A 16389-nucleotide genomic window follows, 5' to 3' on the forward strand; every position below is an offset into this window, starting at 1 on the left:
GAGGCTCGGGAGCAGTCGTGTCTGGCCTTCACTCTGGCCTGAGCCTTGAAGGAAAGCCCTTCGTGGTTCCACAAACTTTCACTGCACCCACTCCGGGACAGGCCCGGTGCTTGGCTCCTGATTACTGTACCGACCAGCACAAGCGTGTCCGCCCCCCACAGCACTCAGGGCCATGAAATAACTAATTCCTCTGAAACCCCGCGGACGAGGTTCCCAAGGCACACAGGTCCCTTCATTCCAGAGCCCCCCAGAAAGGATTCTTAGACCCCACTGGCCATCAGAGAGCTGCAGCACAGAACTGAAAGTGATTAACGTGAATAAAAAAACCGTCTCGTCTTCTGTTTAGATTAAGTTAATAGAAACTGAGTTATTGCAGCTGACACAGCTGGAGTTAAAGAGGAAATCCCTGGACACAGAGGCACTACAGGTATGTAGGGCTCCCCGCTCCGCCCGTCCCTCCCCCGCCCCTGATGAAATCCCTTGCTCCCCCGGCCTCTCTCGGCAGCTGCTCTCCAGCAGACAGGGCAGGTCTCCTCTGTGGCTGTGATGCTGGAGGGTGCCCCAGTCCCAGACGGCTGGTGGGAGCACAGGCCAAGGTTAGGGGTTGTTGGGTCAGCCTATTGCCAGGCAGGAGGGTCAGAGGAAGGAGGGTTTCATTGCCAAGGTTCACCCAGGCGACATCTCCATCTCCACATTTTCTTTGTTTTTGAGTGGGATTGCTGCGGAGCTCCCTGTCTCTTTAAGCCATGCTTCTGGGCCGCTGGTTTAACTCATGGGCTGACATCCTCTGGGGAAGGAGCTTTCTTGGTGTCCGAGAATGTCTGGAGGAGTGGGCCCAGCCGTTGCTGTGTCACTCCTCGCAGGCAGCCTTTCTGTGAAGGCCAGCCTGGGTGTCCTGCTCCCAGAGGCGCAGGGAGCAGGGACTAACAGACAGCGTCTACACTGCAAGCCTGGGACCTGGGTTCTGGCCCAGATTGCTATGTGACCTGGGCGGGTAGGGGAAAACAGTGGTCCTTTCCCTTCTCTGTGCCTCAGTTTCCCTGTTGTACACAGAGGGGCTAGATCAATGGTGTGTGAGGACATGTGCCCCATACCAGGCTTTTGAGCAGAGCCTTCTGTCTGTCACTGTACTTATGTCTGTCCTCGTGGAGCAGTCTTAAGTTGTCTCATGGGCTTCTCAATGCAGTGAAAGAATGCTGGGGTCTGCAGTCCTGGTCTGAGGTCTACCTCAGATGTGCTGTGTGACCTCAAGCAGGTCACTTCCCCTCCCTGGGCCTCTATCTCTCCCATCCATAAAATGGAACTAATCTTCCAGACCCAGCCTGTGCCAGGGCCTGCAGAGAGGAGTGAGCTGGCAAACAGAAAGCCCTGTGTGAGCCTGGAAATGGTGTTCAGAGACGAGGGGTTGGGACAGCTCTCAGAGCAGGTGTAACCACTGTGCTTGGCGGGTGCCCTGTCTCCTGCCTGTTAGAGCTTGTGGGGCTCCCATTTCCGGGGCCTCCATGGGGTTTCCAGAGTAAGAGATGGAACGTGGATACAAACAAGGGCTCCATTCCGATTTGCATGTGCCTCCATCTGTGCAGAGCCTTCCCAACTGGTGTGGGATGACACACCAGCCCTCCCTGCCACGTGCGTCCCCCACATGGTCTGTAGTCAGTACGAAGTCAGATACCCATGGCTTGTCATTTCCTGTTTGCTGTTTCATACCACTCCACCAACATCAGTCACTAGATCCCAGGCTTGGCCTCAGCCATATGGGGAAAGTGGAGGCAGGCTTAGGAGGGAGTGAGGAGGGGATGCCCGACAGAGGGGCCCCTCGGCTCTGTCCCTCCAACTCTCAGCTGAGACTGTGGGCAGAGCCTTGAATTGAGTCAGCCCTCCATGGGTCCCCGGCTGAGAGCTGAGTGAAGGGATCCTGTCACAGAGCTGCGGGACTTCTGGTGCCAAGGGTGCCGGGTGCCGAGCTTCCGCAGCACTGGGTGTGGTCTTGTGTTACAGGAGATGATCTCAGAGCAGCGCTGGGCCCTCAGCTCCCTGCTCCAGCAGCTGCTCAAAGAGAAGACGCAACGAGAGGAAGAGCTGCGGGAAATCCTGGTGCGTTGGGCTTCTGCGTCAGCATCGCGCTGGGCTTGGCTCTCCCCCAACACACTTGCCATTCTTAGAAACACTTTCGTTATTCAAGTCATAGCTGTTCATCAAAGGCAAAATGGAAAACACAAAGGAAAAGAAGCTCACTTCCAAGAGTTGTCTACTGCTGACGTTTTGATGTATATTTTCCAAACACGGTGGTGCATATTGATAGCAGTGCATGTATATTCTTTAAGCATACAACGGTGTGTGCCCCTGGATAACCAGCGCGTCTTCATCTATCCTTTTCGTGTCACTAAAATATTCCACTGTGAGCTTTTCATGGCTGCATTTGGATGGGTCATCATGTAGTCTATTGTGGAACATTTGGACTACTTCCGGTTCTTTACTTTGATAAGCAGTGATCTCTGACCATCTTTGTAGCTAAGTATTTAAGGACAGCTGAGCATTTACTCAGGACAAATGCTGTGTCCAGGGCAGGCTGTTTAATAGGCCTTTGACAGGAGTTGCCTGAGTATCCCCTGTCCCAGATGGGTTTGGCCCTGGCACATCATTGGGGTGGCAGAGCCCCGGTCAGGGGTAGTAGGTTGGGTCGTGTCCTCCAGAACCCAAGTGCACCTGAGTGGTGAGGATGGAGGCCCCGCCCACCAGCTGGGGCTGGGGGGACCGAGTGGCTCGCGTGCCATCTTTACCGCTCCAAACGTCCTCTGAGCTCCGCCGTGGGCCAGGCCCTGTGCGGGCAACAGAGAAAAGTGAGATCAGCTTCCTTCCGAGCCCCGCACCAGCCCAGTGGCATGTTTGCGCTAATCACAAGCTGCCCGTTCCTCACAGTGCCTCGCTGCCATGGCCTGTGAAGTGTAATGATGTGGGAACCGTGCCCTTGGCGTTGTGCAGGAGCAGCCATATGCTGTGGCCCTGAGCTCCTGCCGGGAGGGCCTCGGGGGACTCGCTGCCTAGGGGACAGCACCACCTCAACATAACATGACTTACGTCAGGATCGTAGGTTCCCGGAGAGAGTTGTGTCCACAGCCTGGGGAGAGCCGGGGCCCGAGACGGCAGCCGGCTTGACAAGGTCCAGGAGGGACCACCAAAGGGCAGTCAGGTCCAAGTGGACTAGGGAAATGCCTGTGTTTCCACACACTCCCCACGACCCCAGCGTGAGGCTTCAGTCCTGGGTGGGCCGGCTCGGCTGTTGAGAGCACAGGCTCCGGAGCAAGACGGACCCGGGTCTGCATCCTGGCCTTGGCACGAGGCAGCTCTTTGACCTTGGGCAGGCTACTAACCATGCTGAGCCTAGTTTCTTCACCTGTGAAGCAGGACCTACTTCACAGGTTGTGAGAATTAAGTTAAATGCACCTCTCAGCACACAGCACAGTCTGGCACGTAGCACTCAAAGTGTGAGCTGCTGATGCTGTTGGTATCATTTGTTCACTGCTCCGTCCCAGCCTCTAGAACAGTGCCTGGCCCAGGACAGCACTCGAGGAGTCTTTGTTGAATGATGGAACAAAGGAATCTGTTTCAATAGCATGTTTATACTTTTCTGGATTTGTCAGAACAGTGAAGGCCACTCAGAAGCTGCAGGTGTTCTGGGAATCCTGTGTCTGTCCATGCCTGGCACCCAGAAGACACGCCTGAGCTTTGTGGGAGAAGGAGGTGCCGGCTTAGTGCTTTGCGCTTCCCACAAAACGATGAGAAGCTGCCCTTCGCAGACTAGTGATGCAGAGAGCGAGGGGCCAGGTGTCAGCAGCCCAGGTTCAGGCTCCCCACCAGGTGTGCGGTGCCCGAGCTCATTCTCAGCAGTAATTTGCCTATGGGGATGCTTCCTGCCTTTCCCGTTTCGGTAGTTTAAACGCTACGATAGTCGTACAAGTTGTTTGTACAATACCAAGCTCCAACCACATGTTCAGAGGGGCTTAGTCCACAGTTGTCACTGTCATTGTTTTTATTTACTGACATAATTAACAGTGTCTGCTTTGTTCTTGACAGACGGAGTTAGAAGCCAAAAGCGAGACCAAGCAGGAAAATTACTGGCTGATTCAATATCAACGGCTTTTGAACCAGAAACCCTTGTCCCTGAAGCTGCAGGTGAGGACAGGTGGCACCTGCCCCCACCAGGAGCCAAGAAGGCTCCATGCCTAGGGCCCTCCCAAGCCCCAGCAATGCCCGGCTGCTTGATCTTTCCAGTTTCATTTTGTGCATATTTCTGGTGGTTAGTGTGCCAAGTCCTGAGCTAGGCCTCGGGAGGGGACAGAAATTAGACAGAGGGAGCGTTCATTCTAGTGAGGGGGAGACAGCCGCTGGTCACTGCCGTGTGGAGCAGAGACTCGTGAGCCCACAGCGGGGCAGGGCCTGCTGTGCACGCCAGCTCAGGTGGGCAACAGCCCTGTCTGCGAGTCCCTGCTGTGGACAGGACAGACGTGGTCCTCTCCCTCTCTCCCGGCCTCTCCCCCACACACTTTTTTATTTTAATTTCAGATAAAAATGGAGTCTTTCTATACATGCTATTTTGACAACTTCCTTTTTCTCTTAACAATAGTGATGGGCAGTCGTCCGTGCTCATACATACAGATCTCACTGTTTCCAGATAGCTAGCTGCATAGTATGTGGTATATGGATGAACCCTCATTTATGTAAACAGTCCCCTCTTGATGGGTACTTCAGTTGCTTACAATTTTCAAGTTTACACATAGAGCGGCAGTGAACTTCCTTGTGCATTTATCTCTATGTGCTTACATATGCATTTTTGTAGGAAAAATTCCACGAATACATTTTACGTATCATGTGATACACATTCAGACCCTTCTTGTGCTGTTGTACATAATGGCTTCTTGTTTTTCTCGGCTTTTCTCATGGGTCTGCCATGCAGGAAGAAGGCATGGAGCGCCAGCTGGCGGCCCTGCTGGTGGAGCTGTCAGCCGAGCACTACCTGCCCGTCTTTGCCCATCACCGCATCTCTCTGGACATGCTCAGCCGGATGAGCCCCAGGGACCTGGCCAAGGTGGGCAGCAGCCTGTCGGGGAGGTTAGGGAGGAGCGCAGGCCACTGGCCCAACCTGGCCAAGGCGTCACCTTGCTCTTCTTACGTTATCAAATGTGCCGGGTCCCCTTGCTTGCAGACGGCCAGAACGCTTAACCCATCTGCCCCCAACCAGCTGAGGGGCCCGCATGCCGTCTGGCTAAGGAAAGCCCGGGACATGGGTCCCGCTGACCTCAAACTTCCCACCTGCTCAGGGCCAAGGCAGGGCCTCGGAGATCACCTGGTGCGGCCCCGACCCCGCCCCCCAACCGTTTTACAGACGTCGTGCTGGCAGCTCTGCCTGAGCCTGCTTACGTTCTGGGCACATCGCACTGACGCATTTACTCTGCAGAAGAGACGAGTGACGGTGATAGCTAACGTGCCTAGCACTTGCGAGTGTCAGGGGCTCTTCTAAGCTCTTCTCGCATACCAACTCATCGAGTCTTCCCAACCACCCCAACAGGCAGGTGGCGTCCTTTTTCAGATGAGGAAACTGAGACACACGCTAAGGTAGTGATCAGCCTGAGGTCACACAGCAGAGCCGGGACGCACGCCGGGCGGTCCAGTGCCAGAGTCCATGCTGTTCACCCTCTGCGGGCCGCCTGTCCCTATGCAGAAGAGCTACCCGGGGGCCATGTCACCCGAGTTCAAGAACCTGTGTTCTGGAGGCTGACGGCCTTTGTGATTCTGGCACTGCCACTTCGCTGCAGCTCAGCTTCAAGCATGTGAAGGGGGACAAAGGGTCCTGGCTTACTGGTCGTCCTGGGGGTGACACGAGGTCATGCAGGCGAAGCTGTCGGCACGGCAGAGGCACTTGTTAATCCGTAGCTGTTACTAGTGTTGGCTTCCTTTTGGCCTGTTTCACCCTCGACCAGACTGACGGCCTCCACATTTCCAGCCGAAGGCACCAGAAGCCAGGAATGAGGTGGTCCGGGTGGCTCTGTGCTGTGTCGCGGGCTCCCGCCCAGCCCAGGCCACAACCTGTTTTTCTTTGCACTGATGCAGGTGGGTGTCTCAGAAGCTGGCCTGCAGCACGAGATACTGCGGAGAGTCCAGGAGCTTCTGGACGCGGCCAGGGTCCAGCCAGGTACTGACCCCAGGGCCTCCGCTGAGCAGAGGTCCGACCTTAGGTGTGGGCTGTGGTTGGAGGCGGTCACCTGTGTGCATTTCCAGTCTCGTCCTAAGGGCCAGTTCTAGCCCCTGCCAGTCCTTAAGCTTCCCTCTTAAAGGAACAGGATTCACCAATGAGAAAAACAGGCCACAGAAATGGAGAAAAGCAGTTTCCTTGTGGCAGTGAGGGGCCCTCCTGGCTCCCTGTCCCATACCTTTCCTAAGCCGGCCCTGCAGACATCAGGGACCACACCCAGGATCCTTGCGGTCACAGGAGAAACCAGCCGTAGCCAGTGCCTAATGCTGTGCCTGGGGCAGGCCTGTGGTTTGGACGCAGAAGGATGTTTGTGATGGGGTGTGACGGATAAAGGCAGATCAGAAAAGCAGGAGGCCAGGAGAAGGCTGGTGCTACGGCTGACACACGGGCAGGCATCTGTGCACCGAGCATAATCCAGGTGCCAGGCATTTGCTGACCATTTCACATATGCCATGTACTGTCGCCTTTGTTTTAACCCCAGGAGGTAGGCACTGTTTTCATCCTCATTTGAATGGTGAGGAAACTGAGGCAGAGAGAGGTTAACATGTTTCCTGTAACATCACACAGCGGGTGAATGGCTGTACCACTGGGCCTTGCTGCCCACCGCCCCCTGACAAGGGAAAGGGAGCCTGGGACCTAGAACAGGAAGAAGGAGAGGGCAGGCGTGGGCTGCTGGGCTAGGCGAGCCCATAGTACGGCCCGTCTCAGGGTCTGTCTGTTTGAATCAGAGGCTGAAGGTGGAGGTGCCAGACCAGACTGCAGGGGTGACATAGGAGTTCAGGCTGCCCAACAGGAGGAGGCCTTCTGGCCTCCGTGATGTCTGCAGTCTCCAACTTTCCAGTCATTTTTACTCCAGGGACATTGACTCTATCTAGGAACCCGCCATTAAACTTCCAGCTTTAATATCAAGTAATGTGCAAAACAAACACCTTTTAGATGTCCCCCAGCACCATCCCCTGTCACTCTCAGAGTGGAGGTCAGGAAGAGTCTGGCACCAGGAACTGGGGTCGCCCTATCCTTAACCGGCAAAACTCCCTCGAGCAGGAGTCACAGGTGTCTTTTCATTCCGAGCCCCTTCAGTATCCAGAAGGGCTGCCTCTCACCCATCTCCCACCATCCCCAGCACTAGCAAGAGCTGCTCCCTGCTCAGAGCTAATCAGCAAATTCTTCCTCCCCGTCTCCAAGTGTCCCGGCGGCCAGTGTGCGATGCCTGCGCTGCTTAGGGCTTCTTCCTGGCTGTGCCCACCCCACACGGAAGGGGGCTTTGGCAGGATGGCTCCTCTCCAGCCCCAGAAGACACGGGAAATCCTCGGGCAGTTTCCTAGTAATTCTCGTATGGCTCCAGGACTTGATATGCGTTATATTAAATACAGAAGGGACTCTTTACAGTGATGGTTTGGGGACACCATGATACCCTTAAGAGTGTCTAGTGTTGTTGTAACAGTCTTTTAAACATCTTCAGTTTTTCTGACAATCTCAGGGGAGACCTGCATGGCAGTCTCTACAAATTCAGAGACCGAAAGTAACCACACCGGATGGTCTGAACATAAAAATTCCTAACTAAAACCGTAGTCACATCCTAGACCTCCAGCTTCCTTGACAGAGGTCAATCTTTACCTTAAGTGAGCCTGTCTGTTATCTTTTTCCATCTAAGATAACACACCTTTGAAATATCAGAGGAATCTCCTTTCCAGACCCTTCAGGGCACACCCAACACCAGAGCAGAGACCACAGAACCCCTCATTGTTATCTTGCTGTCCCTATACCATCTCTGTGTGCTGTAAAGTGTTAATTATTAACTATCCTGTACCCACCAATGAAAAAGAAGTGTGTGTCTCTCCATTTTATTTTTTATCCAATCCCAGAGATTTTCCCTCTGCTTTCTCCTACCCCCTTAATCTACCTCCAATGGATTTCATGTAACCCTCCTTACAGCTCCCCTTTGATTCTAACGTATACAATAAGCTGCCAAACTGCCATTCTCCAGAGCATTTTCTCAATCCATTGAGATTTTGTTTCCTGGCAATTGTCATCAGTTTGGTTCAAATAAACTTTTATAAGACAAAATAAAAATCCAATCTTCAGGGTTTTCCCAATGATAAAAATTCAAAATTCAAACCATAGAATAAATGAAAACTATGAACCATGATCAGGATGGGGGTGGGGCTGGAGAACGGCTCGGGTGTGTTGGCAGGGCACATTGCGTGATAATGAAAGCCACTGTTGTAAAGGCCAGTCCTGACGTCCTGCTTCAGGGCTGAATGATGGCTCCAAGCAGAGCAGTGGGCCCGCTGGGGGGTTCGGGGAGAACTTTGGGGGCTGCTCAGTCATCTCCCTGCCCCTCTGCTTCTCCTGATGGGCAGCACCCATCCTGTCTTCTGGGTGACCCAGGAGAGAAGCTGAGAGTGGGGCCCAGTCCAGCCTGACCTCCCCACACCGCAGCTTCACCAGCAGGTGGCCCTGTGGCCTCGAGCAAGTGGCTTCCGCTCTCTGAGCCTCTCTGAAAGTGAGGAGCTCTACTTGCAGGGTGGCTGCTAAGGATCCAGGGGATGGGAGAGGTAAGAGGCCCCACTTAACCAGTACTGTAGCCGTCCCTGCCAGCGTCCCAGCACGCCCGATTTACACATGGGGCATGTGGCTCGGACAAGAGAAATAAGGGTACATGGGAAGGCCGCCCATCCCCCGATTCTGAGGTCAGGACACCCCCCACCTTCCAGCTCATTGTCCACTTGGGGCAGGCAGGGCCAAAGGCATCCCTAGGGGTTGAGATCATGGGGAGTGACCCTGGCTCATCCTCTCTCTCTGGTCCCCACAGAGCTGCTGAAACCACCCAAGGGTGAGGTCCTCGGGGCCCTGGAGCCTACTGCCCCTGAACAGCTTCCTGAGTCAGCGAGTCCATCGGCCCCGCCTGCAGAGCTGGAGGTGCAGACCTCAGAATGTGTCGTGTGCCTGGAACGGGAGGTATGTCTGGGGCAGGAGCCTCCCACCCCACCCCTTACCCGCCTGCCCCGCACCTGTGGCCATCCCGAGCCTTCCCGGGCACATGCAGTCTTCCTAACACTTTTCTAATTATATAAGTATGCTGTGTTCATTAGAAATTGTGGGAAATACAAGAAAGAAAAAACAATACAGGAAAAAAAAATGACCCACGATCCCACGACCCACATGTGACCAATGCCGACATCACTTTCTGGGCCTTTTTTTTCTTTTTTCCCAAAAGAGAGTTTTTACCCTACTTAACAAATACACTAAGGAAAATTTGCCAAGTTGTTAATAATACAATTTCCTCTGAACAGGCTATTTTAAAACAGTCTTTTTAAATAATACTTCAGCAAAATTAACTTGTAAAAATTAAACAACATAGTGTAGAAAATTATAATCCTCCCTCTCCCGTGCCATCCTACTGAGAAAAGGCGACCATGTTACAGCATTTGCTCACCCCGAGATCTTACCAGACTCAGGGAATGCCAGGATGTGGAGGGACTCTCTGGTTCCAAATTGAACGAAAGTCCTGCTTTGGGGCCCCTTAGGTGGCTTCCAACTTCCTGTTGTGGTGAACAGCGCTGTACCAAGCAGCCCTGAAGTGACTTGGGAGCACTTGATGATCTCCTTGGGATCAATTCCTGCAGAGAGGAAATGCCGAGCAAAGCGTAACCACCTCCGTGGCTTCTGGCCCAGAATGCCGCAGTCATTTTAGACTGAGGGGCTGGGCGCGGGCACATAAAAAGCAAACGCTGGGAACAACCTTCACGTCCAACAGCAGGCCTGCGATGTGATACGCGTGGCCCTCCCACACGAAGGGCACCACAGCTGTCACGCCGAGAGCGGGCGTCGGGCGTGTCCAAGACAGGGCAGACAGAAAGCAAGTAGTGAAACATGGGACAATATAATCCCGGTTAGAAAGGGGTAGGGGTTTGTGGGTATTTATAAATTTTTAACAAAATATGGAGAAATCATACCAAAGTGCTAACAGAAGGCCGAACTAGATTTTCACTTGCTGTAGCATATGTTTCCGTGATGTTTGAGTGGTTTAAGATGACCACACTATCCGGTTTGTAAGGTAAAGAACCAGGGGCCCGGGGCTGGGACCCAGTTACGCATCCCCGGAAACCAGACGGGCCAGAGCCTGGACGCTCCCACTCTCTCTCCTCAGGCCCACATGATCTTCCTCAACTGCGGCCACGTCTGCTGCTGCCAGCAATGCTGCCAGCCACTGCGTACCTGCCCGCTGTGCCGTCAGGAAATCACCCAACGCCTGCGCGTCTATCGCAGCAGCTGAGCTCCGCCGGCCAGCCTGGTCCCTCTGGCCCCACCTATACCACCTGCCAGCCCAGGGCTCCAGCTCACCCCCTGCTCTAGCCAGACTGGTACCCCGCTCTGCCCTGGGCCCTTCCCCACAGCCCCGGAGGGTGCACCCCACCCTTGATCTCCAAGCACGCCTGGGCCAGGCGGGGGGCAGGGAGTGTTCCTGACCGACAACCTGAATACTGTGGAGAAAGAGCAGATCCCTCATGGCGCAAGGACAGGGTCTGGGACATGGAGAGGCGGCTGTGCCACCATCTGAGCACAGGACTGAGTGTCCGGGCCAGTATGGCTCTGCCCTCCCCTCCCCAGGAGCCTTGGTATCCTCAGCAGGGGAACACGGACAGTGCCATCCCACTGGGTGGGCTGGTGGGAGTGCAGGAGGGCCCTGGCTGAGGGGAGCGGAAGCCACAGGTGGAGCTGGTGTGCGGAGTGGCCACAGGCCACCACAGGCTAGCCTTGGGTGGACGGGCTGGCATGTGTTCAGTGGCCTTGTGCCACAAGCAACGTGGGCCCTTCCTTACCTTCCTCGCTCCTGCTCCCCAACACTCTGGGCCCCTCTGCTCTCCAGACCTGCACCACCTCACCCCAGACAGCTCAGGGCAGGCAATGAGCTTTGCAGACCCAAATCAGGAACACCAATAAACCCACCTCCAGCCTGCTCCTTCAGCGTCATCACTGGGGCCTGATGGAGCTTGGGGAGGGGGAGGGTCAGGGCCTGGGGTGGAGCCGGGAGGGGGCTGCTCCTCAGTCAAATGTGACGTTATCTAAACCTCCCCTCGTTACAGGTAGAGAGACGGGGGCTCAGGGAGAAGGGCACGGAGAGGCAGCTGGAGCGGGTTGTGCTTTGTAGGTGCTCCACTGTCGTCATCCCAGACGAGCAAGCCGAGGCTGAGGGACTCAATGCCCAGGACCTTGCAGCTGGGACACGGCGGTGCTGGGTTTGGAACTGGTGCAATTGTGCAGGTCGTTCATTGCACAATTCTAGGGGCCATGCGCAACCTTGTTGCTGGAGTTACACATTTATTGTGCCTTTTCTGGTAGATGGTTTTGAGCCAAGGGCAGCTTTTTCTCTGGGCTAGAGGCAGGCCTGCTCAGGGCGCTTGGGCTCTGCCTCCAGCTACCTCTGACCCTGGCCAGCCTTCCAGACTTGATTTTCCCATCCTTCCATACGGGTCAGCAGGGGCCCTGACGTAGATGGGTGGTCACCAGGGGGCACTGAGAGCTCACCCAGGTGCAGCTGGATGCAGGGGACAGGCCCTGGGCTGGCAGAAAGAACCCTGGGCCTCAGTTTGGAACCATCCACCAATCCTGTGGGCAAAAGCCTCTGGCGGTGTGAGTCCTGCTTTTCAGGCAGGAGCTGGGGCCTCTTACGTCGATGTCTTCTTCTTCCCCTTCGGGAGAGGGGAACTTGGGTGGTTCCCTCTCCCCACTCACCCTTGAGGTCTGAGGTGGGAGGGACACTGCAGAGCACAGCACTGAATCCTCACGAGGCCCTGGGAGAGAGGACTTTGATGATTCCCTTTCATAGGTAAGGAGCCTCAGGCTGAGCTAGTGACTTGCCAAGAAAACAGCAAGACTGCAGGGGAATCTCTGGTCTCCAGCCCCACAGTCCAGGCTGTTTCATACCCAGCCCTTGTCAACAAGCCACCACGGACAGGCTGGTACCAGGGAAGCCAACGTCCCCCATGGCAACTGGCTGCCATACGAGGGACATGTTTTTTACCCATGGATGAGGCAACCCATCCCCACCAGTTTTGGGGGTGGGGGAGTGACCCTGTGCCCCATGACCTCACTCAAGGTTCCCACCTTCCTGGGTGGCATGGTGATGATGATGGCACCACCGCCTAGAACTGCTGTGAGGTTCCTGGTCCTACATGTAAGGCACGTGGCCCACGGGAAATGCTTAGTAACTGCTAGCTGCGTGATCAGGAGTCTTGAAAACGCTGGCACTGCTGTTTAGGGCCCGCCTGAGCCCAGGACCCCTCCCACGGTGGATGCCCCAGGGCCAGGTGGCTTGAAAGCTGCTGGCGTCCCTCTTGGTCTCACTGTAGCCCTCCCTGCCTGAGGAGCACCCCGAACAGATCTATTAATATCTAAGGAAGTTGTCTGAGCTGCTGGCAGGCCAGTCACCTACATGCTCTACATCTTCTCTCGGAGCCTCAGTTTCCTCCTCTGTAAAATGGGATAAGACTGTGGACGTAGAGATATTCGGTCAAGTGACAAGCCCCAGAAGCCAAGGTGCATGGGCCCCTAGACGCAGTCTCAGCCCAGCTCGCCCCCTGCCGGCACCACACACAAGCCACTGGCTTTAAATAAAGCATTTATTGATTAGTAAAAGCTTAAACAGTTTGCATAATATTTTCAATACAATCTGGGAAGAACGATTGGAAAATCCCCCAAAAAGGCACTAAATGAGAGCATCTTAAGACGGAATGTAGTGAGATGTTTGAGATTGGGGCTGGGGAAAACGGGGGGGCCCTGAGCACCAGCCACCACCACACATCCTGGGGGTCCAAGGCCAGGGCCCAGGAAGCAGATCCAGGGGACAGAGGATGCAGGGGTGGGTGGGGGCCCCACCCTGAGGACCCTGACGAGTCAGTTTCTGCCCTGCCCACCCTCTCCTCAGAGCAGGGAAGGGGTGTGGGGCTGCCAGACTGGGGCTGCCTCAGCTTTACCCTCACCCCCCAGAACAAGAAGCTGAGGGAGGACAGCCGGCCTTCATATTCGAAGAGATTCATATTCGTAAAGGGTGAGGTGACTTAGTGACTCAGGTAGCAGGGGCCAAGCCATCCTGACCCCAAATCCTCAGGCCACCAGCAGTGCCTTGGGGAGCCATGGCCCCTCAGGAGCCCCCCAGCTCCCTCCATGGACAGTGCGTACCTTGGAGGTGGCCCGCAGAAGACAACAGAATCCACACCCACTAAAGCCTGCCTCTGAGCAACGTGAGCAACGTGCCACCCTCCCCTCAGCCCCAGCATGTGTGGGTACAGAAGGGCAGGGAATGGACGGACTCCCGAAGACTGGATCCCAGCAAGCAAGTGGTAGGAGACAGCCGGGGCTGGAAGTGGGGGCGAAGCAGGCCTGAAGGCTGCCTGGCTTCCAGCAACGCTCCCTCTACCCTCTTGCCTCCGTCCGCACACTCCCAGCAGCACCTCAGCAGGGCTGCGCCTTCTGCCCCTCTTCCTGCCCTCTGACACCTCCTCTGCCCAGACCAGCACTTACTGCGCCTTTCTCATTTCATCCCCAGGCCCACAGCCCCAACCCCCTTCATGGCACCCCTCCCCTCGCATCCCCCAGCCTGGCTCTAGCCTGCAGACCCCCTCCTTGTATCCCCCCTCACCCAGGGCGGGGAAAATGAGACCAAGGTCCACTCCCAAACTGGCCTCTGGGCCCAGTCGGGAAGATCAGGGAGGGGGGAGGGGTGCAGAGCTGGACCTCAGCGCTCCTGGTTCCCGGTTCCAATGAGCGCCGGGTGACGGGAGAGAATTCATGGGCTCTGAGTCACAGCAGACAGTGCCTATACCTCCCTCTTTGCAAGGATGGCAAGACCCACGAGGGAAACAGGCCACAGAGGAAGGGCAGGAAGAGTGGACCCAGGGAACTGGGGCCACGGGACGCTCCCCAGCCCCCTCAGCTGTGCTCAGCCCCCAGCACGAAGAGGAAACCCCACAGAAGAGAAAACAGGGAGCAACAAAGTATGACCAAACCCAGTAAAGTGACTCGGGTGGGCCCATCCCCGCCCAGCCCCACCGCCACCCAGAGGCACAGATCGGTCCTCTTGCCTGGAGCCACGCCTGCCAGGGCCTCGGAGGGAGGAGCCCATGTGCCTTGTCCAACAGAAGCTCAGGGGCGACCAGCCTAGAACTCAGTCTGCACCCCTGCGCTGTCCTCGGTGGTGGTGTGGATGGTGGGACGGCCACCGGGACTGGACACCTGCTCCCCGGTCTCCTGGTCGCTGGGCTTGGGGGGCTCAAGGTCCGCAGCCTTTCCAGGCGGGAGTTGCCGGAGGGGCGAGGCGGGCGGTGAGTTGGCCTTGGGGGTGGCCGCGGGCTGGGTGCTCTCCTGCACAGGGGCCCCATTGAGCAGGGGGCTGGCCAGAGGGGGGCTCTCAGCACGCAGATTCTGGGCCAGCAGGCCACGGAGCTCAGTGACACTGTCCAGGGACGCAGGTGACAGTGGCTCAGAGCCAGCCTCATAGGGCAGCCCTGCCTCCTCGTCCTGGACCACAGACACCACCTGCTTGGTACGCCGTCGCTTTTCCGAGATGGTGGCTACTTCTGGGACATGGGAGCCGGGGCTGCCACTATCCCCACTGCTGCCACCACCACGACCACTGCCACCATACTCCTCACCCCAGTCGATGGGCGTGCCCTCAGCCAGCAGGTGCAGGTTGGGGTCACTATTATGCAAGACCACGCTGTCCCGGTACAGGTTGTGTTTCCTCTGCACGGCAGCCTCCTTCACGGCTGTGGGGCCAAAGGGCTGGGGTCAGGACACTTACCACAGGGACTGCGCTGCCACCACACCCGACACTGTGCCCAAATGCAACCAGCGTCATCCCCCGGGGGCTTCAGGTGTCATGACGGGGATGTGATCTATTCCAGGCCTCGCTGCTAGGAAGAAGCCGGGACGCAAATCCCAAGCCCAAGCCGGTAACCACCGCGTCACCCTGTCACTCATCTGACACTCCCCGAAATGCCAAGGACCCACAAAACAACAGAGACATGATGCCACCCTCCAGGGGCCACATAACTAACAGGGGGTCTAACCTAGTCCACGGGCTCTGACCCCACCAGGAAGACCTGTGGGCAGCTGCCTCCATCTTTCCGGGCAATAAGAGTCCCGGTGGCGGCAGGGCGACCCCACCCAGCTCTGCAGCCTTCCCTCCCGGCAGCGGCTGCCACGCACCCTGCAGGATGTCCTTCATGACGGTCTGCAACACCACCTCCTCGTATGTGTTCTCCACCAGGATGAACCTGGCAAAGTCCTCGAAGATCAGCTCCTGGAACCGGGGCAGCTCCTGCCAGGCGGGGCGGGGCGGGCACGGGGCAGAGAGAGGGGGGTCAGGACGGCAGGCAGAGAGAGGGCCTCCAGGCTCCACCCCGCCGGGGCCACTGGTCAGGCCCACGCTGGCTCTCAGGGACCAGGAGGGGGCCAGGGCCAAGGGCCTGGAGAGGCTGGGCTGAGTGGGGCAGGGGCACGCTCACCGACTTGCAGGTGGGGGCCAGCTTTTTGAGCAGGAACGGGATGGTGATCTGCAGCAGCGCCTCCCGGAAGAAGCGCTTCCGCACAGAGCTGCTGTCATAGTCATATTTCTGCCGGGAAAGAGGGGCCGGGGGTGGAGGCCTTGAAGTCAGTGGGCCCCACCGGCCCCTGGCAGGAGGATGGAAGGTCGGTGGTCTGACCTGAGCCTCAGCTTCCTCATCTGTGCAAGGGGGTGGGTGGCGCCTCCCGCAGGGACAGCAGTCCTGGTGCCAGCCCGGGGACTGAGTTCAGGGCTCGGCCACACTTAGGACAGGTCAAGGGCCAGGGGGCGGGGCCACTGACCTTCAGCACCCGCTCCAGGATCCGCTGGATGGACTTGCACAGCTCCTCCTTGGTGGGCCCCTTCCCCAGCTCCTGGTGCAGGAGTGTCTCGAAGGTGTACACGGCATTGTCCATTTGCTGTGGAACACAGGGTGGGGCTCATGAAGGCCCCAGAGTGACCACAGCCCCTTCCTGCACGCCTCCGAGGGGCGCCTCGGCCAGGAGGGCGGGCGGCCGGTGCGCTCATTCACTGTGCTCACTCCCTCACATCGTGACTGAGTGCCTACTGTGTGCCGGCACACTGCACT

At 56.8% G+C, this 16389-nt stretch overlaps 2 protein-coding genes across 4 annotated transcripts in view; one reads left to right on the forward strand and one right to left on the reverse strand.

Moving 5' to 3' along the window:
* LRSAM1 (leucine rich repeat and sterile alpha motif containing 1) overlaps nucleotides 1-11232 on the forward strand; it is a 36208-nt gene extending 24976 nt beyond the window's left edge. For 2 of the 3 annotated variants that reach the window (XM_033123103.1, XM_033123102.1), the window contains exons 19-25: nucleotides 347-427; nucleotides 1999-2094; nucleotides 4075-4173; nucleotides 4955-5086; nucleotides 6109-6190; nucleotides 9066-9211; nucleotides 10404-11232. In XM_033123103.1, coding sequence (XP_032978994.1) covers nucleotides 347-427; nucleotides 1999-2094; nucleotides 4075-4173; nucleotides 4955-5086; nucleotides 6109-6190; nucleotides 9066-9211; nucleotides 10404-10529 — 762 coding nt within the window. In that variant the 3' untranslated portion in view covers nucleotides 10530-11232. The remainder of the gene's footprint in view (nucleotides 1-346; nucleotides 428-1998; nucleotides 2095-4074; nucleotides 4174-4954; nucleotides 5087-6108; nucleotides 6191-9065; nucleotides 9212-10403) is intronic. The other variant, XM_033123104.1, reaches the window with a different exon arrangement.
* A 1626-nt stretch (nucleotides 11233-12858) lies between these two features.
* NIBAN2 (niban apoptosis regulator 2) overlaps nucleotides 12859-16389 on the reverse strand; it is a 49159-nt gene continuing 45628 nt past the window's right edge. The window contains exons 11-14 of the mRNA XM_033123224.1: nucleotides 16103-16219; nucleotides 15763-15870; nucleotides 15464-15575; nucleotides 12859-15021 (exon numbers count right to left, since the gene is read on the reverse strand). Of these exons, the coding sequence (XP_032979115.1) occupies nucleotides 14414-15021; nucleotides 15464-15575; nucleotides 15763-15870; nucleotides 16103-16219 (945 nt within the window). The 3' untranslated portion in view covers nucleotides 12859-14413. The remainder of the gene's footprint in view (nucleotides 15022-15463; nucleotides 15576-15762; nucleotides 15871-16102; nucleotides 16220-16389) is intronic.

The sequence above is a fragment of the Rhinolophus ferrumequinum genome, chromosome 12 (genome assembly GCF_004115265.2).
Source record: "Rhinolophus ferrumequinum isolate MPI-CBG mRhiFer1 chromosome 12, mRhiFer1_v1.p, whole genome shotgun sequence".
NCBI lineage: Eukaryota > Metazoa > Chordata > Mammalia > Chiroptera > Rhinolophidae > Rhinolophus > Rhinolophus ferrumequinum.